The sequence below is a fragment of the Pseudocercospora fijiensis genome (genome assembly GCF_000340215.1).
Source record: "Pseudocercospora fijiensis CIRAD86 unplaced genomic scaffold MYCFIscaffold_4, whole genome shotgun sequence".
NCBI lineage: Eukaryota > Fungi > Ascomycota > Dothideomycetes > Mycosphaerellales > Mycosphaerellaceae > Pseudocercospora > Pseudocercospora fijiensis.
In genome coordinates this window covers 5,625,391-5,648,993 of record NW_006921535.1, presented here as the reverse complement: position 1 = coordinate 5,648,993, position 23,603 = coordinate 5,625,391, and the positions used below count along the sequence as shown (strand labels likewise).

The 23,603-nt window shown below is 50.9% G+C and overlaps 4 protein-coding genes across 4 annotated transcripts; 1 reads left to right on the top strand and 3 right to left on the bottom strand.

The window, feature by feature from the left end:
- Positions 1–8,672: 8,672 nt before the first annotated feature.
- Positions 8,673–12,398, bottom strand: MYCFIDRAFT_215378 (uncharacterized protein; the record flags this gene model as incomplete). Its single annotated transcript, XM_007928619.1, has 1 exon — positions 8,673–12,398. One exon carries the CDS (start codon positions 12,396–12,398, stop codon positions 8,856–8,858), a length of 3,543 nt encoding a protein of 1,180 aa, XP_007926810.1. The 3' UTR covers positions 8,673–8,855.
- A 1,827-nt stretch (positions 12,399–14,225) lies between these two features.
- On the bottom strand, positions 14,226–15,766 carry MYCFIDRAFT_211380 (uncharacterized protein). Its single transcript, XM_007928618.1, has 3 exons — positions 15,212–15,766; positions 14,919–15,161; positions 14,226–14,869 (listed from the first exon to the last, which is right to left on the bottom strand). Exons 1-3 carry the CDS (start codon positions 15,440–15,442, stop codon positions 14,492–14,494), a joined length of 852 nt encoding a protein of 283 aa, XP_007926809.1. The 5' UTR covers positions 15,443–15,766; the 3' UTR covers positions 14,226–14,491.
- Positions 15,767–17,992: 2,226 nt separating this feature from the next.
- MYCFIDRAFT_137302 (uncharacterized protein) lies at positions 17,993–19,484 on the top strand (the record flags this gene model as incomplete). The annotated part of the gene is made up of 2 exons (XM_007928617.1): positions 17,993–18,631; positions 18,681–19,484. 2 exons carry the CDS (start codon positions 17,993–17,995, stop codon positions 19,482–19,484), a joined length of 1,443 nt encoding a protein of 480 aa, XP_007926808.1.
- Positions 19,485–20,836: 1,352 nt separating this feature from the next.
- Positions 20,837–23,052, bottom strand: MYCFIDRAFT_47080 (uncharacterized protein; the record flags this gene model as incomplete). The annotated part of the gene is made up of 4 exons (XM_007927644.1): positions 20,837–22,334; positions 22,442–22,648; positions 22,710–22,915; positions 22,972–23,052. 4 exons carry the CDS (start codon positions 23,050–23,052, stop codon positions 20,837–20,839), a joined length of 1,992 nt encoding a protein of 663 aa, XP_007925835.1.
- Between the last annotated feature and the right edge of the window lie 551 nt (positions 23,053–23,603).

Sequence of the window (23,603 nt, the reverse complement as noted above, 5' to 3'; positions counted from 1 at the left end):
CCGGGGTCGTTCGTTAAAAGAGAACGGCGCTAGTTATACTGTCGGAAGTATCGGTTTCTAGGCGCGTTTCTTTATCGAAGTCGAAGTACTATAGGATCGGTATAGTCGTAAAACTTTGCCGTAACTAGTCGAAGGCTTCTTAATAGGCCGGTAACTATTTAAATTTAACGTCTTTTCGCGTAAGTACTATAAGTAGACGGGCGATTCCGCTAAAATTCCGTATAAATCTCCGGTAGAAGTTAGCAAAACCGAGGAAGCCCTAGACTTCTTTTACGTTTCGTAGTACTCCCTAGTTTAGAACGGCTTCGATCTTACCGGGATCTATTCGAATACCTTCTAAAGAGACAATAAGGCCGAGGAATTTTACCTCTTGCTTATAGAATTCGCACTTATCGATATCGATATATAGTCTAGCTTCTACGAGTTTCTTAAGTACCTTTTCGATATGTTCGTAGTGTTCCGCTTTCGTTTTGCTATAAATTAGGATGTCGTCTATATACGCCGAGACGAAGGCGTCTAGGAATTCTTTAAGCGTATCGTTAATATATAATTAGAACGTACTAGGTCCGTTATAGAGCCCGAACGGCAAGACTAGGTATTTAAAAAGGCCGTAACAGGTTCGGAAGGCTATTAACTATTCGTCTCCCTCGGTAATACAGATCGCGTTAAAGGCGGCGATTACGTCGAGCTTAGTAAACTAGCGAGCCTTCGAAAGGCGTTCGAGCGTTTCGTTTACGAGAGGGATTAGGTAGCGGTTCTTTTTCGTTAACGCGTTAAGGCCCCGGTAGTCTACGTAGAAACGGAGACCTCCGCCGGGTTTCTAGGCAAATATAACTAGTACGGCTGCTTCGGAGGAACTAGGGCGGATAAAGCCCTTTTATAGGTTGTCTTCTAGGTATTTCTTTAGTACGAGGAGCTTATCTCGAGATATCGAGTAGAGAGGGCCGTACGGCGGCGGCTTACCGTCGATTAGCTCGATTTTGTAGTCGATACCTAGCCGGTATAGTAGTAGAATGTCGGCGTTCTTCTTCGAAAACTAGTAGAGTCGGTACTAATACTCCTTCGGTAGTTTCGTTCTTAGATCCGTTAGTTCTTCGTCGAACTTTCGGATAGCCTTCTCGATATCCTATATTATTATAGCGAAGATCTAAGTACGTTTATCGCGGGTAAGACGCGAGAAGGTAGCCGCGCTAATAGCGAATACAGTACGATCTCGGGGAGTATCGGAGGTAGAACTAGATTCGTTAAAGTAGTGCTTAGTGCAATACTTGCTCGTAAAGGACAGAGATTCGGAGGCCTAGTCGATAACCGGGTTATGCTTTTTAAGCTAAGGAAGACTAAGAATAACGGGGTAAGTCTTCGGGAGTTTCGTAAGGAAAAATATAATATATTCGGTATACGGGCCGATAGTAATAGATAAGTAGTAGATCTAGGTTACCTTACTAGCGGCCGCGGTCGTACCGTTAAACATTTCTAACTCCCGAGCGTACGTAAGGTCTTAGAACGTTAAGCCGAGCTCTCTCGTATAGTCGTAATCTATAAACGAGTAGCCGGTTACGCTGTTATTAATAAGAGCTATAGTTTTTAATGATTTCTTTTAATTTCCTATTAACGTTTCTACTACGAAAGGCTAGTAGACTAATACTTTCTCTATAGCCGAGCTAGAGAAAGGGAAGGTAGTAGTAGATACTCTTAGTTTTAGAACGAATAAACCTTATAAGCGACTATATATAAGGTTTAAGCTTTTCCCTAGCCGCTCGGAGTAGCGCTAGCTAGTAAAGGCGTATCTAGAGTTATAACATTCGCGGCGGCGACTCGCTATATCGTTAGCGTGTTTAGCCGGCCGACGAGAGACAAGTAGAGGCGAGCAATATATCCTTTTACTCCGTAGTAGATGCATTCTCCTACCGTATAGCGACGTTACTTCTCTTCTTCCGAAAGCTTGCTATTTACTAGGGGCGCGCGTAGACGGGCGCCGAGCGAGGCAGCGCTTAAATCTATCGGATCGGCGGTAGGCTAAGCGCCCGGCGGTGTTAGGGCTATAGCCGGAGCTAGTACTAAAGCCGGCGTCTAAGCTATCTATAACTTCGACGGTAGCGTAGCAAACGGCGACGTAAAGCGACCGGTATTCGTACGGGCGCCTCCGCGGTTAGCGATAATTTTCGCGAAGTTTCGAGTCGTATTATCGATACGCGTAAGTAAGGCGTATAGTTCGGTAATGTTTAGATTCTCCGTATCCTTATCGCGGACTTATAGTATTATTTCTTCGCTAAGGCCGCGCACTAAGATCTACTTAGCGACGTCCGGGGGGTATTCGGCGTACCTAATCTCGTATTAGAAGGCGGTATAGTATTCTTAGTAGGTCTTGTTTGCTTGCTTAAGTTTGTCTAAGTTTAGGCGCGTAGTTTACTTACGGTCGGGGTCGCCGAAACTAGCGTCGAGGGCCTTCTAGATAGTAGCCGTTATAGTTGTTTCTATATTTTCTAAGAGGCTACGGTAGGAATCGAGGGCGGAGCTACCGAGTAGAGAAAACATAAATCCGGTTTTTAAGGCTTTAGTCGGATAGTAGTCGGCGTTAGTAAGAAAGCGGATCTTAACCTATATCTTAAATTCTTCGTACACTTTACGCTTACCGGTAAAGCGTTCGGGGTCGCTTAGCTTCTTACTCTTGTTCGAAGTAGGTATAAATAGGTAAGAGGCGGGTACCGCGGCGCCTAGGCGAGCAGAGGCGAGCTACGACTAGAGGCGGCCTACTTCGTCTTCTTTTTCCGCGATAGAAGCATTCGCGTCGCTAAGAGCCGTACTAAGGCTAGTACGGGAGACCGAGAGGAAACGAGTAGCATCTTTATAAGCCTTAAGCAGGTTAACGAGCAGTTCCGGGTCGGTAGCGTAGGCGTAGTCTAGCTATTCGCGCGTAGCGGGGATTTTATTCTATACTAAGCTTAAAAAATTAGGTACTTCGTTAGGTCTTGTGTTTTAAATCCATTCGTCGGGCGTGTCTATCTTAATAGAGGCGTTTTTTAAGGCAGTTCGTAATATAAGGGTTAGTAGCTAAGTAGTAAGAATATATACGAAACTTTAAACTAAACTAAAGGGAGCACTAAATTAATATAGCTGCTATCTATATAAGACGAACTACGAAGAAAGGAAGAAGGGTACTTTAGAGGGAGAGCCCCTTCCTTAGTATTCCGCCCTACGGCCGTCTAGCGCGTCTAACGCGTAAGCGCAAGTATGTATATCTGCTATCTCGTAGCGCCTTTATCTCCTAGCTAACTTATATAGCGCGCGTATACGAACTCGTTTAACCGCTCTTAAGCAAATATGTTTCTCCTAGCTCTTCCCTGCCTTCTAGTTCCTTCCTACTACTCGGATCTGTCCTACGACTCTATATATCTCGCTTACTATCGTCCGTATATATATACGCGTAGTTTAGTATAGTCCCGTCGTTCGTATATTAATATATAACGTATTGTTCTACTATATGCGGCCTCTGCGGGAGTCCCTAAGATATTACGTTATACGGCTAAGTAGGCGGCTAACTAGGCGACCTAGGCGACCTAGGCGACCTAGGCGACCTAGGCGTACTAGGCATACTAGGCGACCTAGGCTAACTAGGCGACCTGCTTCGCTAGAGGCCCCTACTACTAAGGCAACTCAAATCCGACATTACTTTATAGCATAGCGGCTAGCTTATAGGACTTGTCGGTGCTTTCTAGGCAGCTACTATAATACTCGTGCTTCTTTACTATAGCCTCGATACGTTATATCTACTCTTCGGTACTATAGGCCGTTACGCTATTAAAAAGTTGCGTCTCCTTAGTAGGGTTCGGTATATCCGGTAGCGGAAGGCCGGCTACGCTATAATCTTTAGGCGCGATATAGTAGCAACCGTAGTAGTTACACTCGCGTATATACCCTATCTTTATATATCGTAGTAGAGTTTATAGCCGATCCGTATCGTTACGGACCTATACGAAATTTATAGCGGCGTCTACTACTGCGGCGTAGATAGTTAGGGCCTTATTCTTAAGCTCCTAGTTTTGCGGGTAGAAGGCTACGTCTCGGTCTATAGGAAGGTCTATTCTAAACTAGACAGGTACCGAAGTTACCGTCTACGGCGCTAGAACGACGTTCTCCTCGCCGGAGTATATAACCGTACGGAACTTAACCTAATCTTTGCGGCCTACTAGTAGGGGAATCTTCGCCTTTTTATAGGAATTAATCGTTGCCGTACGGTATAGTATATCAATCTTAATGCCTTCCGGGCCGATAATGTCTATTACTATAAGGAACTTAGCGCTAAGCTCCTTAACGATATATACCTTATAACGTATATAGGCGATAACCTTAGAGCTCTTAACGATTCCCGGTACCTAAAAGTCGAGATCTACGTACTCGCTAATGTCCGTAGATCCTACGCCTTTAACCTTTAGTAGAGCTACTAGACGCTTACGCTCGATATCCGGGCGTATCTAGCGTAGGAAGGCCTCGTCGATAAGTAATACTATAGCGCCTATATCTAAGCAGACCGCGTACTCGGTACCGTCCTTCTATAGGCGTACGACTATACGTAGATAATAATAGCCTCGAAACGCGTATCCTCCTTTAATCTTTAGTAATATAGCGGACTTAATAAGCCTAGCGTCCTCTTCTACGCTATCTCTCTTAGGCGTTAGCTCCGTAGCGTACTTAGTACGCCTATAGTCCTATAAGAGATTATTGCTATCGAATTTTATACTACAATTTAAGTATAAGAACTTTAAAGGCTATATCGTAGCGAAGGGTTCTATAGCCGGGGGAAGGTACTTACCGATATATAGGGAGAAGGGCGATAGTAGCGGAACTTCGCTATAGTATACTAATACGGAGTCCTATAAAGAGGCGTTATTATCTACGTCGTCTAATCCCTAGTAGATGTCTACCTAGTCGTTAAAATATATCGGTACGGAGTGCGGGCTTACTAGCCTCGTAGAGTAGCGTAAGCTTAATCGCGGGCGTAAGTATAAACTCGGGTATAGGATAGAGGTAGGATCTTCGCCCTAAGGCTCCGGTTCCTACTTATTAGCGTAATAGTTACGTAGGGCATTATTGTCTTAACGGCCGCGTTATTGCTAACCCTAGGTATCGCGTACGTCCTTTCGTATACCCCTATCTTATCGTCGTCTACGATTAGCGTTCCCTTTGCTACCGCGCGCTTCGTAGCCCCGATTATTATTACGTAGCTCTACTCGGTTATTACGGTTAGAAGTGTACTCTTTTTAGCGTCCCTCCCCCGCTAGGGCTTGCTTATCGTTTCCTTAGTCTCGATACTAATACTAGTTTTAATTAGTATAGCTACTATTTCTAGGGCGCTTATTACCGTAGCCGCCGCTATAGCCGCCGGCGTAACCGCGACCTAAGTTGTCGCAATATCCGCGTACTACTACGGCGTACTAGTCGTCGAACCTACCGGCGTAACCGCGACCTAAAGTATCGCAATACGCGCCCGAAGAATTAGCGTACTAGTCGCTATTACGAGCGTTTCGATACTATAACTTACTATTATATCTATTATAGCCTCGCGCCGTACCGTAGGTATCGGACTATATATATCTACGGTACTATACTTTATACTTGTCTTCTACGGCTCGCGTAAAAGTATAAATCGTATCGCTTAGTAAGGGCTTATCGAGCTTATCCTATAGGCGCGGTTCGAATCGTAGCTATGCCTAATAGAGGAGGGCGTACGGCCTATTTAGGTCTATCTTAAGACCCGCCTCGCGTGCGTAGCGGATGCAGTTTATAATAAATTACTAGGGTACTCTACGGTTACGTACGTCCTATACTATATAGGATTCGGCGTATAGCTTATCCTAGGCCTCGACGATAGATCTGCTAAACTTATCCCTTAGTGCCTTATACTAGCGCTTAATGCCCTCTCCTCCGCGGATAGTATCGCGGTTATTACTCGTTAGCTCGTAGATAAACTATTACTATATAGCTCTACGTAGGTACTTAGTAAGCTAGGTACGTACTATGCGGGCGTAATTAACTGCCGCGTAGTCGTAAGCCGCGTCTAAAAACAGGTATACCGAGGTAAAGGTAACCTTGTTACTATACGTATAGATGTCCTAGCCGTCTAAGTCTATATATAGGGCGTCGGGGTAGAAGTACCCGATATCTATCGGGTTAAACCTCTCTAAGCGCTAAGAACGTTACGGGCTATAATAGGGTAAGCGGCTAAACTAAAAGTTGTCGATATAGTACGGGTTAACGCGGTAACCTCGAGGGCTAAAGTTCCTACCCTAGGTACCGGAATTACCTAGGCTCGGGCTTAGAGGGCCTCCGCTAGCAGTACCGCCTTAGATATAGCGGCGTTCTCTAGCCTCGGTATTACGTTATACGTTATAGCGTAACTAATACGGCTAGGCCTTAACTAGGTTAGGTAGTAGGGCTAATAGGACTTGTTCCTACGGGACCTATTCGTTTAAACCTATATACGCGAGGCGTTTAGCTCTCCCGGTATCGAGCCTGTCTTATACTAAGCTTAACGGGATGCTCTAGCGTAACTAGTCGATCTCGTCCCTAATTTTATCCCTAAGTTACTATATTTAGATAACTTGTTAATTTAATAGTTGTCTAAATAGCTAGCGTATCTTATTGCGTAGGACGGCTAGGTTAGCGGCGTTTAGGATTTCGCCGTTAGCGTCTTTAGCGGCCGTATTAGCGCTAGCGGCGTTCTAGTTCTCGCGTACTAGGACTTCGCGTAGCGCGCCCTCTCGTAGGCGTTACGGCTAGGGATTGTCGTAAGCTAGCTGCTTACCGTTACGCTAGTTCTAGGAGGATAGTCCTACGGCTGTATTACGTACTCGCTAGCGGTCCGCGACTAGACGCCTAGCTTCCGTACCTAGGAAAGCGTTAACCGATCGGCGGCGCTATATCTACTATCGAGGAGGTAGGTCCCGCTCGATACTAGGTTCTACGTATACTAAGTCCGTACGCTAGAATTCTAGGTCTATATTTTAGGACATGTCGGCTGTATCTTTAGTAGAAATAGGTAGAATTAACGGTACTTGCTACTATGTCTCGGGACCTCGATACTAGAGCTTAGGACCTAATAGAGAGGACTCTTAGTAAGGCTTAGTACCTAAAGAAAGGGACTCTAGACTGCTCGGGGCCGGAAGCTCCTACTATTCGGGCTTAGGGCTCTCTCGCTCCGGAGCTTGCTACTTAGGACTCTACTGCTCCGTATCCTAGTACTCGGGCTTAGGACCGTATTGCTTAGGACCTTACTATTTAGGGCTCTACTACTTAGGGCCGACTAAAACCGGTAAGGACAAATTAGGACTACTTATAGGTAACAGCTCTAAGGCACTAAGTTCTCGCAGACCTAGGGGAAAAACAATTAGTAAGGACCTATAGCGTACGTACGTAATACGTCGCGTACTAGCTACTAAAATCGTCCGACGGCGACGTAGCTATAGGCTAGTATCCGGACTTAGACTTGTAGGCACTACTACATCTAGAGAGGGTAGTACTAGTTCCGGAGTAGGAGCCGCTAAGTCGTTAGGTCCTATCGTATCTAAAACTATAAGTTCGTTATAGAGAGCAAGTAGCGTCTTCGCTACTGCCGTAACTAAAGAGCGGTTAACTGCCTAATCCTAAGGGAAACCGAGAGTAGTACCGCCTCTAGTATCCGAGAGTTTTCGTAGTATATATTCTTCTAGGGGCTAATAATGCGTAGTAATTTTCGTAACGACTACTATAAGCGGGTCTCTTTACTTCTAGTACACTAACTTAGCGTAACCGGCGTTAGCTAAGAACTCCTTAAAGCAAAAAGCGATATTTAACGAGTAGGCGTCTAAATCGGGGCGTGCGGAAGCTAGCGTATTTGTAGAATAAGCGTAGGCTCGGTAATCTTATAAAAATATAGGATAAGTATAGAGTTAAGGAACTAGACTAAAGTCGGGAAACTGTTAGGATACTTATAGGCTCTTACCTCGACTAGTACCCGCTTCGGTAGGTGCTAGTATAGAGTAAACAAACCTAGATAAGGAAGGCGGGCCGCCTAGTCTAGCGATTAGAGGGCTATAGGGCGCCGTCGATTAGAGGGCTATCGATACGTAGCTATATATATACGGAAGATAATATACGGAATTTAGAGGACTATTATAATCGTATCTATATCGAGCGTAGGTAGTTATTATAGTTAGGTAGGTAGGTCGGTGCCGCTAGCACGGGACCTCGCGGTCGCGTTAAGCGGCGGCGGTAGAGTTTTTTAGTTTTTTAAGGTGCCCGTTCGTCTAGTACTTAGGTACTATTTAAACGGAAATAGATCTAACTAAAGCGAAGCTACTAATTGTTATACGAGGGACGATTAGTAGTTAGGCAATAGTATAGTATTAGGCTAAGTATCTACGGTTCTACGGAAGTATATATAGGCCCGGCGTTCCGTACCTACCGTAATAGCGGGCGAGTTAGCCTATTACTAAGCGCTAAGCCCTGCCTAAGGCATTAAGACCCTAGCTTTACTCGAGCCTAGTTATATACTAATTACGTATAACCTCTTTAGTCCTAACATTTAACTTTAATCTCTTAGAAAGTACTTTAAATTAGAGTTAACTACAAAAAGGAAAAAGAAAAATCCCCTAAATTTCTTATATATAAATTATTACTAGACTTGAATTAACAATATCTATACTTCTTTTCAATTTAGTCTATATATACAAACACATTATACTACATAAAACATAACACAGTCTTTTCGGTTTCATGCATGTCTGTCATTTATTACCCACTTCTGTTTATCGTGGCCATCCAAACGCCACGCTAAACCTCACAAAAAAAAACAAAAAACCCCTCCTCCCCCCACCTCCTCACAACCCTTCATGCCTCTCATTATCATTATCATCAAGAAAACTCCCCCTCCTCTCCGGCGTCGGCGTCCCAAACTCCAAATTCCCGGACGTTTCACGCAAAGCGGCAGCGGCACCGAAACTGTTTCGGGAAATGCTGTCGGCGGCTCGGCGGTGGGAGACTTGTTGGTGGCTAGGAGAGCCGAGTGAGTGGCTTTGATTGTTGACTGGGCTGAGAGAGAGGTCGGGGACGGAGTCGAAATTTTCGAAGATGGTGGCAGTGGTGTCTGGGTATCGGGTTGCCGCGAGATCCTGGGAAGGGGTGCGGCGGGAATTGCGGCGGGGGACGGAGGGGGCGGGTTGGGCGGGATGATGGGTGGGTTGGGTGGTGGGTTGCCGGCTGTGGTTGGGCCAGCTGATCTGGTCGACGGCGCGGAGCCAGGATTGGTCGCCTTCGGTCTGGGTGAAGGGGTTGTTGTTGGAAGCACTCGAGGGGAAGCGGGATGGGATGTCGAGACTACCAACAGAATCGATTGGTGCTAACGCAGGAATCGGCTGGTCGGAGTATCGCAAGGGGCCAGCATGAGCCCCTTGGCTTTCTTCTGAGCGGCGTCCAGTGTAGCGGCTTGCCGTCGTTGCCTGACTAGGGCGGCGCTCAGGAGTCGCTGAAACGCCCATCGAGTCGGCATGTTCGTAGCTGACCGGCTCCAGACCAGGCGCGCCCAGTGCATCGCTGTCAGGACGAACGTTGGTGATGCGGCTGGCGCGTAAGCTGTCTCGAGCGCTGCCAGGAGTATCGTCGAACCCGAATTCAAAGTTGTTCGTCGGCGGATGTTGTGCTATGTTGTCAGTCGGGCTGATCGATCGTTCCACGCTCGACTTGGCAAGAGCTCCGTCCATCCTAGGCGAATCTGGAGTGTCTCGATAGGGTTCTTGATGCATCACAGGGCTGGTCTGCATTTCGACATCGTCTACAGCTGGATTCTGCTGCATCCCCGGCGGCATGCGAGCTGAACGCACCACCTCGAAGCCTTTGCTTTGATCCTTTTTCTTCTTCCCTGCGAAGCCGGTGAAAAATGTCTGCAGCCAGCTGGTGGCGGCGGATGCCGGACCTTCAGGATCAGCAGGACCAGTCTTCAGCTTGCGGTTCTGCTGCTCCTTAAGCGGCGGACCTCGATAGTACTGGTCGACTTCCCGAACGGCATAATCAGTGCGTGGCCCAGTCTCGTCCGCGGAGCCTTGTCGGTCGCGGAGATACGCGGGAGCTGGAGAGCCATGAAAAGCGCCGCTGTCGTAGCTGGTGTCTCGGTGATGTCCAGCGGGGCCATGAGGCGAGTCAGTGTAAGGGAAGTCAGCCGTGCTTCTCGTCTTGGCTCCAGGATTAGCCAGAGTTTCGATCGTCGTCTTTCGTGGTCTCGGAGGTCGATAGAAGGCGTCACCTTCGCCCTTCGCAAGAGAAGTCCTGCCATTTGCGACGCCAGCAGAACCAAACGTCGCCGTCTGCTCCAATTCGTCTCCAGGGGAGCTGACCGCCTCGCCGCCTTGGCTGAAGTTTTCGAAGCCGCTCATGCGATTGAGTAGTTGCTGGCTACTAGCCGAGATTGATCTACTTCGCGTTCCGTAGCCTTGACTTCTGGTGTCGGCCTTGTTCAAGATGGCAGCGCTGCTCATCATACTACCACGATCAGCGGTGCCTCGATCTTGACGTTTCTTGAGCATGCGCCAGTTCAAGATACTACCTCTCACTGCGCCACTCGAGTCGCCTCCAGCACCCAATGCTCTCGCGATGACCTCGACGAGCGTTTGCGCGGCGTTGAGGAAGAAGCCGAAGATCAAGACGCAGGCATGGAGCAGCAGGATGATATAGCCAATCCAACCTTTCGGGGCTTCGGTCACGCCAAGCGTGGGCACAAACGCGATCATGAGGAGTACTGTCACCAGACGTACGCTGGCGAAGAAGGTATGGTATAAGTTCATGCTTGTCTGGCCTTGGAAGGGTCGGAAGCCGTTCAATGTCAGGATGAGAATGACTTCGCAAATGGCGAGGACGATGATCTGGCCAATGCCTGAAGGTTGGACCGCACCGATTGCAACTCCGCGCATGAAGGTGATGAAGACCGGGACGAGCGCGAAGGGAGCTGCGCTGTCGCTGTATGTGTTGTAGAGCGGGCCGTAGAGCAAGACTGTCGACATGTCATCGAATAGCAGGGTCCGAGGTTTCGTGGAGAAGATGATCCTCAATATCCAACCGGCCCAGACAATCATGATCAGAAGTAATACTGCAGCGCAAGCTACGACGCTCGTCGAAGAGTGCGGCGCGATGACCAGCTGGAAGAAACTTAATGCGACGATGGGTAGGATGAAGAAGTTGAACAGGAGCCTGACCATGTTGCCCAAGGTGAAGGGCAGATTCTTCTTGCGCAGGTCTTGTTCAATCCTTTTGGTGGCGATATGAAAGATCCAGCGACCCAGGAAGCCAGCCTGACAAAGCAGGACCACCATTCCTGCGATGACGAGAAGCCAAATAGCCATGCACGCCCAAGTGTCCTGACCTTCCGACATTCCAATGAGCTGGCTCATCCCTGTCAGGCCATAAGTGGCGTTTGTCCTGTATAGTCCATCCACGAGACTCTGCGTGCCACTCCCGCCACTGACATAGCTCTCGTTGAAAAGCAGGACCGACCAGCTCGTCTGACGGACGGCCGGCTGGAAGAAGCCCGGGTATTGAAGCGTCAAGCTTCCCGTCAGGACGACAAATTGAATGTATTGCAAACAGTCTCCGAAGCCAGGTGTGACAAGTCGAAGCAGATCCTCGTCCCTACCGTAGTTACTGCTCCATCGGAAAATATCCGAACTGCCCCACGGAGACCATATTGCGGCCGAAAGCGTTGCGACACCCTTGATGATGAGGATGGCAGCCGGAAGCCATGTCAAGAGGCCAGCGATGCTTGGTCCGAGATCCGGTGTAATCTGGACACTGACACAAGCGACGTCCGATCCACCAGCATCGCCACTGATAACGTGGACTGTGGTTGAGATGGTGCTGAAAGAGTACGAGCTGCCAAAGTCGTGCGATATGAAGAAGGCAGGTAGATCTTGTGGATTGCTGGCATTTGCGCTGAAGGCCGGGCCCAATGGACACGAGCCATTGACCAGAGTCGGACAGAATCGCTCGCCGCGATTGTCGTAGGCAGTGTATGTCAAGATGTGGTAGTCGGCGGTCAAGGTCGCATATTTGTTCGCATTGCCCACATCCACTATCTTTCCATTCTCTTCATCATCGTTATCCCAGTAAGTGGTGTCGCTGGCCGGCGGAAGTTCGCTGTCGAATTGGCGACCGGATACATTGCCATAGATGGTAAGGTTGAGGCTGTGAGGTTGGTTTTCACCGAAATAGGCATCAACGAAGTACGGCGTGAACTGGAGGAGCTTCGGATTCGAGTGCTTGGTGCTGTCCGGGAGGCAGTCCTCGAAGGTGATGAATGCGGCGTGCGTAGTCGATAGAAGTCGGAGGAGGAAGAATGCTGCGGCGAAATGCAGCGCGCTGCGCGAGAGCGCCGTCATTGCGTAGGTGTCATGGAAAGCGTGAAGTGAAGCGGGTTGAGTCGGCGTAGGGTGGTTGAACAGCTTCGGGCTCGGGCAAAGATGCTGAAGAGTGGTGGCGTGCGTCCAATTCAAGCACTCACCATACACATACAAAATCGCCAAGAATGTCCAAGAAGTGTAGGTATTCTAGTAGCCAGAAGCAGAAGCGACAGTATCTCGTACAGCAATCGTACGCCCCCAGAGCAAAAGCCGCGAATGCAGAATAATGGGAGAGGGAAAGGAAGAGCTGTGCTGCCGGGTGGGACGAGATCTGCCTGCTCCCGTAGTGCTACCACTGGATGTCAGCGGCACCGTGTGGCCGTTCACCACCCAGCCAAAGTCGTCCACGCGCTATTCTAGAACTACAGTAGCCTAAAAATGTTAAGAACTGATCCCAGGCGCAGTTCTGCTTGGCATTATTGTCTGGCCCGGGCCCTGATGACGCCTCCCACCTTATCTATTATCAGATTGCCTACTTTCTACTCTATACTTTTCGTCCCTTATAGTTAGGTATTGTATATACTACCTCTATCCGCCTCATTTTCGATCTCTATAACAAGCATCTATCGATCTGCTACAGCTTGCTAATTAATCTAAGTTCTGTCCCCGCTATAGGACAAATAGAAACACTGCCCGAATGCGAGCGAGTTTTCCGCGCCGAGGCCGAGCAGAATACGAGTTCTATGTACATTCCTTCCATGTCACCTTCTTTGGGTACATGTATAGATTTCGGATGTACTCAGGGGATAGAACTACCACTACTGTAGCCAGCTTCCAATTCGAGAACACTCCCACGAAGCGCCATCGTTTCAAGCCTCGACTGTCCCGTAAAAGATCGTGGCTGTGTTTTTTTTTTCGGGATGCCCAAGCTTCCGGCACCATCGGCAAGCCGCGTATCCATTCTCAACAAGCCTTCCACGTGATGAGGCTCAATGCTCGAGCTGAGCGTGAAGCTCCGTTTCACAGAATTGCCGCAGACAACACCAATCATTCACTCGCTCGATTAGCCTGAGAAAAGCATGGGCAGAAGAAACGCCAGCCACGACTTACGACGACGAAAACCAGCCGTTCCCCTCATTCAGTCGGACATCGTTGCGGCAGTGCTGATTCCTCGGCTTGACGGAATCCAGGAGAAAGGAGACGCGACTTGCGATCTTCCAGACGAAAGAGCATGGTAAATGAAAAGAGGTGCATAAGTTAGCAGACGCTTCTGGATCCATGGAATATCGTGGACAGTATCGCCGTCTGTCATTGCCTCTGAGGATGTCAAACAGCGGACACCGCCTCCAGCTCAGCTCCTTCGTGAAGAGATGTTTATACCAGTGCAGCTGCATATCGCTCAAAGAAGTGGAAAGCAGTGCGATCATCTGCATCTCTGCTCAAGCAGTAGTATATGATCCTATGCTCTTACTTCTTATAGGTAAGTGTGCTACCAATCTTTCGCCGTTCACCTTGTTCAAATCGACCTCAACATGCTCTTCTTGTCTATCATCCTGCTGGCGGCGAGAAGCTTCGCGGAGACATTCGACTACGTGTGAGTAACGAATGCTGCGCCAAGCTTGATCACTACTTTGCTCACAGCATACAGCATCATAGGCGGAGGCACTGCCGGCTTGACCGTCGCTGCCCGTCTCAGCGAAAATCCAGACGTTACCGTTGCCGTCCTCGAAGGTACTGCGTTGCTTGCATTCCGCGCCGAGTCCACCAATGCTGACATAATCCCCCACACAGCTGGAGAATGGGAAGGGGGAGGGGGAGATGGGTGTTGATTGGGAGTTGGGGGTGGGAGGGGCAGGGGAGAGGTGTGGATTTTCCCGCTCTGGGGTTATTGTATTGGGATTTGGATCTACATATGCCTTTATCCAGTATCATGCTTTTTTGCCTTCTATAGGTTCAGCTCACGGCTGAGTAGGTCGCAGCTCACTATACGAAGAGGCGCGAGAGCTTCCAGGTCGTCGCATAGATGTGATGGTTTTGACATGTCGTCGCCGTGGAGAAAATGCAGGGGGCAAGTGTGCGAACGAACGAGAGGAAATGCCACCCTTGTCGTGCTCGCCTTTGACCCTTCTGATCTACGTGAAGGTGACTTTACGCATCCACCGGAAACGCCCAACGGCGAATCGGAGATCATCGGGCGTGGGCAGCTGGTTCTTGTAAAGCCGGCGGTGCTTGTGGTCACTCCATTTCCAGGGCACAGCTTCAGAAAGGGTGAAGGGGATCTTGCTCTTGTGCTTCTTCCGTCCCAGCAGCTGATTGATGGAGTCGGTGTGTCCCGGTTCTCTTAAAAGCAGATACGCTCTTCCTAATCGCCTCCGTGCCTCTGGACCGATCATACGCAGCCATTGCGGAATATTGAGATCGGCCCACGAAAAGGAGAATTCCCAGAGCTCGCATGTGGCCTTCGTGGCGTACCAGTATGGGAGGAGCTCGTCACGGAGCAGCTTGCAAGTCTGTGGAGTGTTAGCAGTGGCGAGGTCGATGGAGCAGTCGCTTACATACCCGAGTGATGCCAGGTTGGCGCATGAGTGCGTTCTGTTCCCTCTTATCCTTGCTCCAGCGGTTCGAGATCTCGTCTTCTGCATCGATGGCGAATTTTCCAATGGTGTACCATATCTCGAGGGGTAGGTGAGGGAGCGCGACGACCTTCGAGTCCTTGAGTAAAGCTTTGCGCTTGGTCTTCTCGCGCAAGGCCTTCTTTTCCTTGGCTTTGAGGATTTTAGCGTTCTTAAGCTCAGAGAGGAGCTGCAAGGCTGTTAGTATTCATATTCGTCAAGCTCGTGAGGTGCGCTGACCTTTGCTGACTCCTTTGATAGCTTTTGGAATGCCATGCTGGGCGCAAAGAGGGTGTGTTGTAAGTGCGTCGCTCCGAGGCTTCTTAGGATCGAGGCTGTTTGGAGCTGGAGCTGGTCTTGAAGGGGTTGATGGTCGACAGGTGATGATAGCCGGCTGCAGTCGCTACTTGTAGGCAGCATGTTGAGCATTGACCAACCTCGCTGCGGGCCGCTCAAGCTCGGAGGCAGCATGTGCGTCTTGGCTATTGTCGACGCTCGTGAATATCTCGTGATCGTCTTCGGGCTTGCCTTGCTCGCACGTGAATGGGGTCATTGTTCTTACGCTTCGGGACTCGTGTGGTTGTACATTGGCGTATTTCCAGACTGTCTGTGCAGTTCCACGCTTGCTGCTCCTAGCAGATTTGCGATGCAGAGGGCGATGGTCGTACTCTTGAGACGTTCGTAAATTCGGAGCAGAAAGTCGTCATTGTCGACGGGTCTGAGGTCTGAGGTCTGTGGTGCAGATTTTGCGTATATAGGCAAGCAGTCGTATGTGAAAACGACCCAAGTCTCGCCGAATGTACCAATGGAACAGGACTTTCAAGAGGATGTTGAAATGCCATACTCAGCCGGCCTTTTCACATGTCTGTTCGCACAAAGGCAGTTCCTGTGGTCAAAGCGAGGTCGGTGCTTGGTGTGCCAAGACTTTGTGAAGCCAAACACCAGCCAACTCCCACTCACGCACCCCCTTCACGATCCCAGCATGTTCTACATTTTTGCCAATCCGGTCAGCGGCTGAAGGAATCATTGGGGGGCCCAGGGTCCAATGGGGGACGGCATTTGGGGCCGGGCCCAGGAACAGGCGAGGACGAAGCCGCGGGTATCGAAGCAACGAACGAGAAAAGGACGCCATCTGCGCGTGCAACAGGCGAAGTACCACTGCCTCGGCTCATTGGGACCGGGCTATCGGTATGTCAGGCCACCGGATATAACTAGTCGTTTGAAGAGGCGAGGAACTCCGAAGTAGAGGCTGATATGGATGCAATACCCACATCCATCTCTACTGCGCGGCCACTCGGCCAGCGCTTGTTGGCCGGACCTTCTCCACGTCCTGAGCACGACAACGAGGCCAAAAAAGGCATATGTTGGGCGGAAACCCATGCCATTTGTCACTCGCAATGGTGCAAGGCAAGGATCGTTGACGTGCTCGTGATTTGTATGCTGAGGCCAAGTCACATGCATTAGGCTTTCAGCACTCTGGCACAAGGTGGCGGGGAATCGAGCACGCCATCACCACCTCGGACCCAAATGCCATGGTCCATTGGATTTTTTCCGAAACATGCTTCTTCCACTGGCGCTCGAGCACAACGGCAACGCCAACGATGCTGTCATAGCATTGGACCAGCTGACCGGCCTGCCCAAGTTGCCAGGCCTTCCCGGAAACTGACCACCCGGGCCCTCTGGCATACATATCAGCGGTTGATGCACCCTGCGTTGGAGTGGGTTTGGATCACTACCCATCCTGACCTCAGAGCTCCTCTCATTACTGCTCTCGCTCTCTTTCTCTTGGCCACGGCGATTGGTCTCGCAGTACACATAGCAATGCCGTCAACATTTAGCAACTCGCCCTTCCTCTCCCTCAGGCCCGACTCCGCCTGTGGGAGGACGAATGGGCATTCGTCAAAGTCCTTCTCCAGCCTCAGTGGCGCCGCCAGTCCAACCACGAACGGCACGAACGGCTACTCACATGCGCACGGCAATGGCTACACGAATGGCTCCTCGAACGGCGCTGAGTCCCCACCACCCAACGACGAATTCCTGCGACTCGACGCACCACAGCAAGATCTGCTCCTGCTGCATGGTCCCAGACAGAAGTACAAGCTGGAGAAGTCGAAAGACATCCCAGACCTGAAGGGTGATCGCGAGATCTTGATTCAAGTCCTCGCCATTGGACTGAACCCGGTCGACTGGAAGGGGGCAGACTATGGCTTCAGCCAGCCGAGCTATCCCTGGATCAACGGGCGAGACTTTGCCGGCATTGTGGTCAGAGCTCCACGAAACAGCAGCCGCATTCAGCAGGGAGACGTGGTGTTCGGTCCATCGACCGACTACCGCGATGTCAGGAAGGCAGCATATCAAGAGTACGTCGTCACGACAGACTACAATGTCACAAGGATACCACAAGGCGTCAGCGTGAAAGAGGCTGCAGCACTCGGCGTGGCCTACGTGGCCGCTACTGTTGCTCTCGGCATCAGCTTTGGCCTTGACCTCACAAACCTGAGGAATGGCCCGAGAGGACCGGATCTCTTCAGCCTGACCAAGCAACTCGATCCTCGCGACGTGCCCGAAGACATCAGAAATGAGATCTTTGGCGGCATCGCTCAGTCTGAGCGGCCACAGCCTGGCGAATGGCTCGCGATCTGGGGTGCAAACAGCATGACCGGCCAGCTTGCCCTTCAAATCGCAAAGCTGGCAGGCCTGAAGGTTGCATGCATCGCAGATATCGCCAGAGGTGGACCACGCCTTTCTGAGCTTGGAGCCGACTTTTTGGTTGACAAGTACGATGACAAGCGCGCCGTCGACATTTTAAAGGCCGTGACTGGGGGCAAACTTCGCTTCGGCATTGATTGCAACGGCAAGGACTCTGCCACATCATTGCAAGACGCTCTCACTCAATCCGACAGCGGCCTCAACTCTCATCTTCTTGGCCTGAATGGCATGCCGAAGAGCGTTGGCCGCGGAGTCGTGCATCACCAAGTGCCGATCAAGGCATTCCACGAATTCCCACAAGTTGGCGAGGCCATGTCTGTATGGCTCGAGGATCTACTGGTAGCACATTCTCTACGACTTCCTGAGGTTGAGATTGCCGAGGGCGGTCTGGCAGGCATTAACGACGCGCTCGATCGCCTGCGTACTGGAACGATTGGCGGCAAGCGAGTGGTTGTTCCTGTTGGCGAGGAGAATCACAAGCGAGAAGCGGCCTCACCTGTGAATGGGAGTGTCCCCAATGGCATTGGTGCTGTGTCGAACGATCACCACGACCTGAGCTATGCCGACACACTGAATTCAGACCCCGACCGCGTCCGTTTCGCATACTGGGTGCCCAATGTGTCTGGTGGTCTCGTCATCTCCAAGATCAAGCAGAGGACCTCCTGGGACCTCAAGTCAAACATTCGCTATGCGAGAATCGCAGAGCAGGTTGGCTTTGAATACGCTCTATCACAGATCCGATTCATGGCTGGATACGGTGCCGACAACCAACACGAGCCTGTGTCATTCTCACAAGCTTTGCTGATGTCGACTGAGCGCCTGAAGGTTATCGCTGCGCTTCTACCAGGTCCTTGGAACCCAGCGGTCGCTGCTAAGCAGATTGCATCGATCGACAATTACTGCGAAGGTCGCGTATGCGTCAATGTAGTATCTGGTTGGTTCCGTGCTGAAGTAAGCGTGCATAAACTAACATGGCTTCATTCACTGACCATCTTCGCAGTTCGCATCCATCGGTCAGTGGTGGCTTGACCACGCTGAGCGTTACCGGCGTTCGAAGGAATTCATCCAATGCTTGAAAGGCATTTGGACCAACGAGAAGTTCTCTTTCACAGGCGACTTCTACCAGTTCCACGATTACCCACTCAAGCCAAAGCCGCTCAACCTGCCTGGCCGCCCATACCCCGAGATCTTCCAAGGAGGCAACTCCGACGATGCCAAGGAGAACGCCGGCTCCGTATCGGATTACTACTTCATGAACGGCAACACTCTCGAAGGATTCCAGAGCCAGATCGGCGACGTCAAGGAGCGCGCGAAGAAGAACAACCGCGAAGGAGAAGTCGGCTTCGCATTGAACGCCTTCGTCATCTGCCGCGAAACCGAAGAAGAAGCCATCCGCGTCCTCCAAGAAATCCAAGGCAAAGCCGACGCCGAAGCCGTCGAAGGTTTCCGCCAACAAGTCCAGAACGCCGGTTCATCCACTTCCAACAAAAGCGGCATGTGGGCGAACAGCAAATTCGAAGATTTAGTGCAATACAACGACGGGTTCAAGACCAAGTTGATCGGAACCAAGGAACAGATTGCCGAACGCATCGTTCTCCTCAAGAGTTTGGGGGTGAATATTATTTTGACGGCGTTTTTGCACTATGAAGAAGAAATCGAACATTTTGGTCGAGAGGTCTTACCGCTGGTTCGGAAATTGGAAGAGCAAGGGAGGGGGAGGAATACAGAGTTGGAGATTTCTTTGACTGGCGATGTTTATAGGGCGAAGGATCAGAACAAGGATCTGGAGAAGGAGAAGAAGTGAGCGGGTCCCTGTTTCTTATTCTTTTTTTTAATGTGAAAAAGTTGGAGATTGGATTTTTTTTTTGGGTGATTTGGTACTGGTCTAATTTGTGATACCATATAGTGAGATTGAGATTCCTGCCGATGAGCGTGAAGACAGTTCCTCTTCGATTCTTTCCGTACCCACTGCTGCAGACAGTAGTACCAATAGACCTGTCGAGACCGAGCCTTTACCCGCACCGGTAAAGCCGAAATTGGAAAGACCGAAGCCGTTGAAGCCTTTCTCGCCCATGTCAGGAACCCGGGACGAGGTCGGCCAGCTCGGAGCTGTTGATCTTGCGGACAACGACGACGATCTTTCTCAATCTTATCTGTATGAGAGAGCTACCGAGGAGGTAGGACCTGCGGCTCTCCCTTCAAATCAGGATGGAGATTCTGGCCATGACACGTCGTTCTCTTCACGAAAGTCACGCTATGGGGATATGTGTGTCGATTTGAGGACGAGGATGAATTCGGGATTTGTGACGACAAAGATGGAGGAGGAGGAGGAGGAGGAGACATCCAGGGAAGGAGAGAAGAAAGATGGATCGGAAGAATTTTGTTTCAGAGGGCAGGATTTCGTGGATGATGGGTTGCTTTATGAAGGGAGAGCTAGGGAGGGGAGTTTGAGGCATGTTTTTGGTGTCGGGGGAATGACAACGAGTGCTGGGAACGATGAATTGCCTTCCTCTGTCGAAGGATCCAGTCTAAATCGTCAGGAGTTTGTGGATGATAGCTTGCTTTATGAAGTTCGAGCCGCTGCTACGACTTTGAAGACGAGATCGCAGCCGGAGAAGAATCAAGAGGGAGATGGATCGAGGATGGAAGGACGTGCAGAGGAAGAGAAGGCTGAAGATACTCGAGTCGGCAGCGCGATTACGAAGGTATCGACTCCAGTAGCCGTGCCAGGGGAACAGATACTCGCCACGACGAAAGAGAGAGGAGATGTATCAAAAACGATACCCACGACGTCTACAAACGCAGTTCGAAGTCTGGCTTCTCCCAGTGAAGCAAGCCGACCTGTTTCGAGGCGTGAGAGTGTCAGAACTTCTGGCGAGGGAAAAGATCGTGGTCTGTTGAGACGAGTTCGGGATAGTATGAAGAGGAAGAGTAGGAGTTGAGATCTCTCTCCTCCCCGTCTTACGGGTGACGTTCCAGGTCAATTGCCAGAACGCGGTCAGAGCGAGATTCTCTGCGATTCGATGGTATTCACGCTATCTCGCAGTCATCCATGTCGATGCCATGCTATGCTATTCTGCGCTCAAGACGCTTACTGGAAGATGCTGGCCTTCGCCTCATCTGTGTCGATGCTATGCTATCCTGCGCTCAAGACGCTTACTGGAAGATGCTGGCCTTGGCCTCATCCGATGCCTTGCTGGACTTGTGGAGATGGGCCATGGTATCGATGACCGTCTCGACATGCTGGTATGCCAGGACCTCCTTCTCGAAATTCGCCAGCAGCTGGGCCGACTTGAGAAAGTTCTTGATCTCTCTACCATTCAACTGCTTCTCGGCCAGCTTCTCGACTTCCTTCTCACTCATGTTATGTTCCGGCAGTCGCTTCAGGAACGTCTCCCAAATGCCCTTCCTGCTCTTCTTGTTCAGCTCCGGATACTCCAAGCTGAGGTGGATGCGCGATGCGAAGGCGGTGTCGAAAGTCTCGACGCGGTTCGTGGTGAGGAACATGATGCCTTGGTAGTATTCCAAAACGCGGAGGAAGATGGAGACGAGCTTGTTGCGCTCGAGCTCGTGCATGTTGCGCTGCTCGAGGAAGATGTCGGCTTCGTCGAGAAGGAGGATGGCGTTCCAGCGAGAGCACATGGCGAGGCAGTCGTTCAGCTTGTGCTCGACGTCGGCGGAGCTGATGCCGAGGTCGCCAGCAGCCATGATGAAGAGCGGCACCTTCATGCGCTCGGCTACCGACTCTGCCGTCAGCGTCTTGCCAACGCCTGGCGGACCAGACAGGAGAATGATAAGGCCTTGACCCTTGCCGGCAATGACATCGTCGAAGTTGCTGCCATCGGTCTTCATGTGTTCGCAGAAGGCCAGGATCAAGGACTTCTGTGCCTTGGGGAGAGTCAGAGCGTCGAATGCGTCGTCCGAAAAGGTGTTGTCTGAGACGCAGTTGACGAAGAAGTTCAGCCAGACCTTCTCGCGGAGGGCGTAGCCACGCACGAATGGCGAGCACAGCATCTTCTGGTCTTCTGTCAACGGTGCGCGCTCCTTGTCGTTCGTCTCGAAGAAACCATCTGCGGGCATGCCTCCACCACCGTGAAATGTAGCTGCAAAGGTGGCCAGCACATCGTCGTCGTATTCACGCCGGAAATCGATTCGAGACTGCTTGCCCGCAGAAGACGGCTTGGCGTTGAACGAGGTGACATAGACTGCCTGGTCCGGAGCGAAGCGATTGAACCCGAAGCCGTCAATGACCACTCGACCGCAAACAGTCGTCTTGTCCTTCGTTCCGTAAAGCGCGTTCTTGCGCCAGCCCACGCCGTTGTACGAGCGGTAGTGTGTGCCTGCCAGTGCCTCGACCTTTCCGCCTCGCTCGATCAGCTTTGCTTGAATGCCCTTGACATCGTCGTGGAAGTCAATCGGGTATGCGCTGAGGTTTTGGATCAGAGCAGTGCCCTCGAAGTTCTGGATGCCAATGCGGTGGGGCTGTGTGCCGAAACGCTGGCCGTCGTAGTCGACGTAGACGCATGTCAGCCAGAAGCAGGGGGTGCCGTCTTTATCCGCGCCGTATGTGCTTGACTGGAGACGGAATGCGCGGTCCTGGTTGTCGCTCTTGGCGTAGATTGTGGTGCTGGGATGGAAGAGGACCCACAGGTGGCTAGGGAACATAAGTCAGCGGCGGGTTGAAAATGCAGTGTCTGGTTGTGAACGTCTGTCTGGGAGATTGCAGGGGGCATGTCGATAGGTCGAAATGGATGAACTTACTCGTAGGTGATGACACGGTTCTGCACCATGTCGCCCATCGACTTTTCGACATCGGAGAACTCCTGAACAAGCAGGCCGTTCAGCAGATTGGCGTGCTCGATGCGCTTGGAGAGCTGGTCAGAGTCGACGTTGGGACGCTTGCGCTGGTCCTCGAGCTCGGCAATTTTGGCACGGAGGACTGGCCACCGATGGATGAGGCTCTCGCATCTGTGCAGTGTCGATTAGCATGTAGTACAGGACGAGTGGAAGAATAAGAAGGTCGGCGTACCGACCAGAGAACTCGAGGTTCTTCAATCCAGGCGTCACGCCTGGATATCCCTCGAGCACCTCCGCAAGCAGCTCGCGCAGGAGAGGGCTCTGCACCGAGATCGAGTGGATCTCGAGAACTTTCTTCGGATCATTGTAGACGCGCTGGTGCCTCACAATGATGGCGAACTTCTCGCTCTCTGAATCCTCGGCCGGCGCTCCAAGGTCCTAAAATGAGCTGGTTAGCACAGTCAAGCGCATCTGCAGAGCTGAGATGGTCGCACCTCTGGCATCTCCGTATGCCATTGGAAGTTGCCAAGGCGGTCTTCCTTGCCGCTATACAGCTGCTTGATGACGGCCTCCATCTCAGACCGATCGGGGGTGGGGTGGCAGATGGTGTGGAAAGGTTTGAAGGGGAAGTGGAAGAGAAAGCGGAACAGAAGGCGATTGTCACTTGCACTTTTGTAGGGGCAAATTCAGGCAGATGGAACGAGAAGCTGCCCGAACTGCGAGCTGTCCCTGCGGCAACCAACGGCGCGGCCAACCTGCTGTCAATATGGGAAAGACGTAGAATACGCGGTCAAATTAGAAGGAGAAGGCAATAAGGAGCAATCTCTAGAACTTCTCTCGACCCTCTTCTGCAATCAACCGGGTACACGCAGCAGTTCTCTTTATCATGACATGCAAGATGCCGCGCATCTATGCTGTATGTCACTCCCCTGAAGTGGTATAGCATGGTCCTCTTGCACGAGCCCCTTACGTCGAGACCTTGCCAGTACAACGGTCGACCTGTCACCTCAACTCGACCGTGAGAGATTTGCCCGAACACCGTTCGATCGACAGCAATACCTAACGATTTCGTGTCATTCTTGGACCTTCCGCTCATTCGCCTCCGATACCACAAGCTCCGCCACCG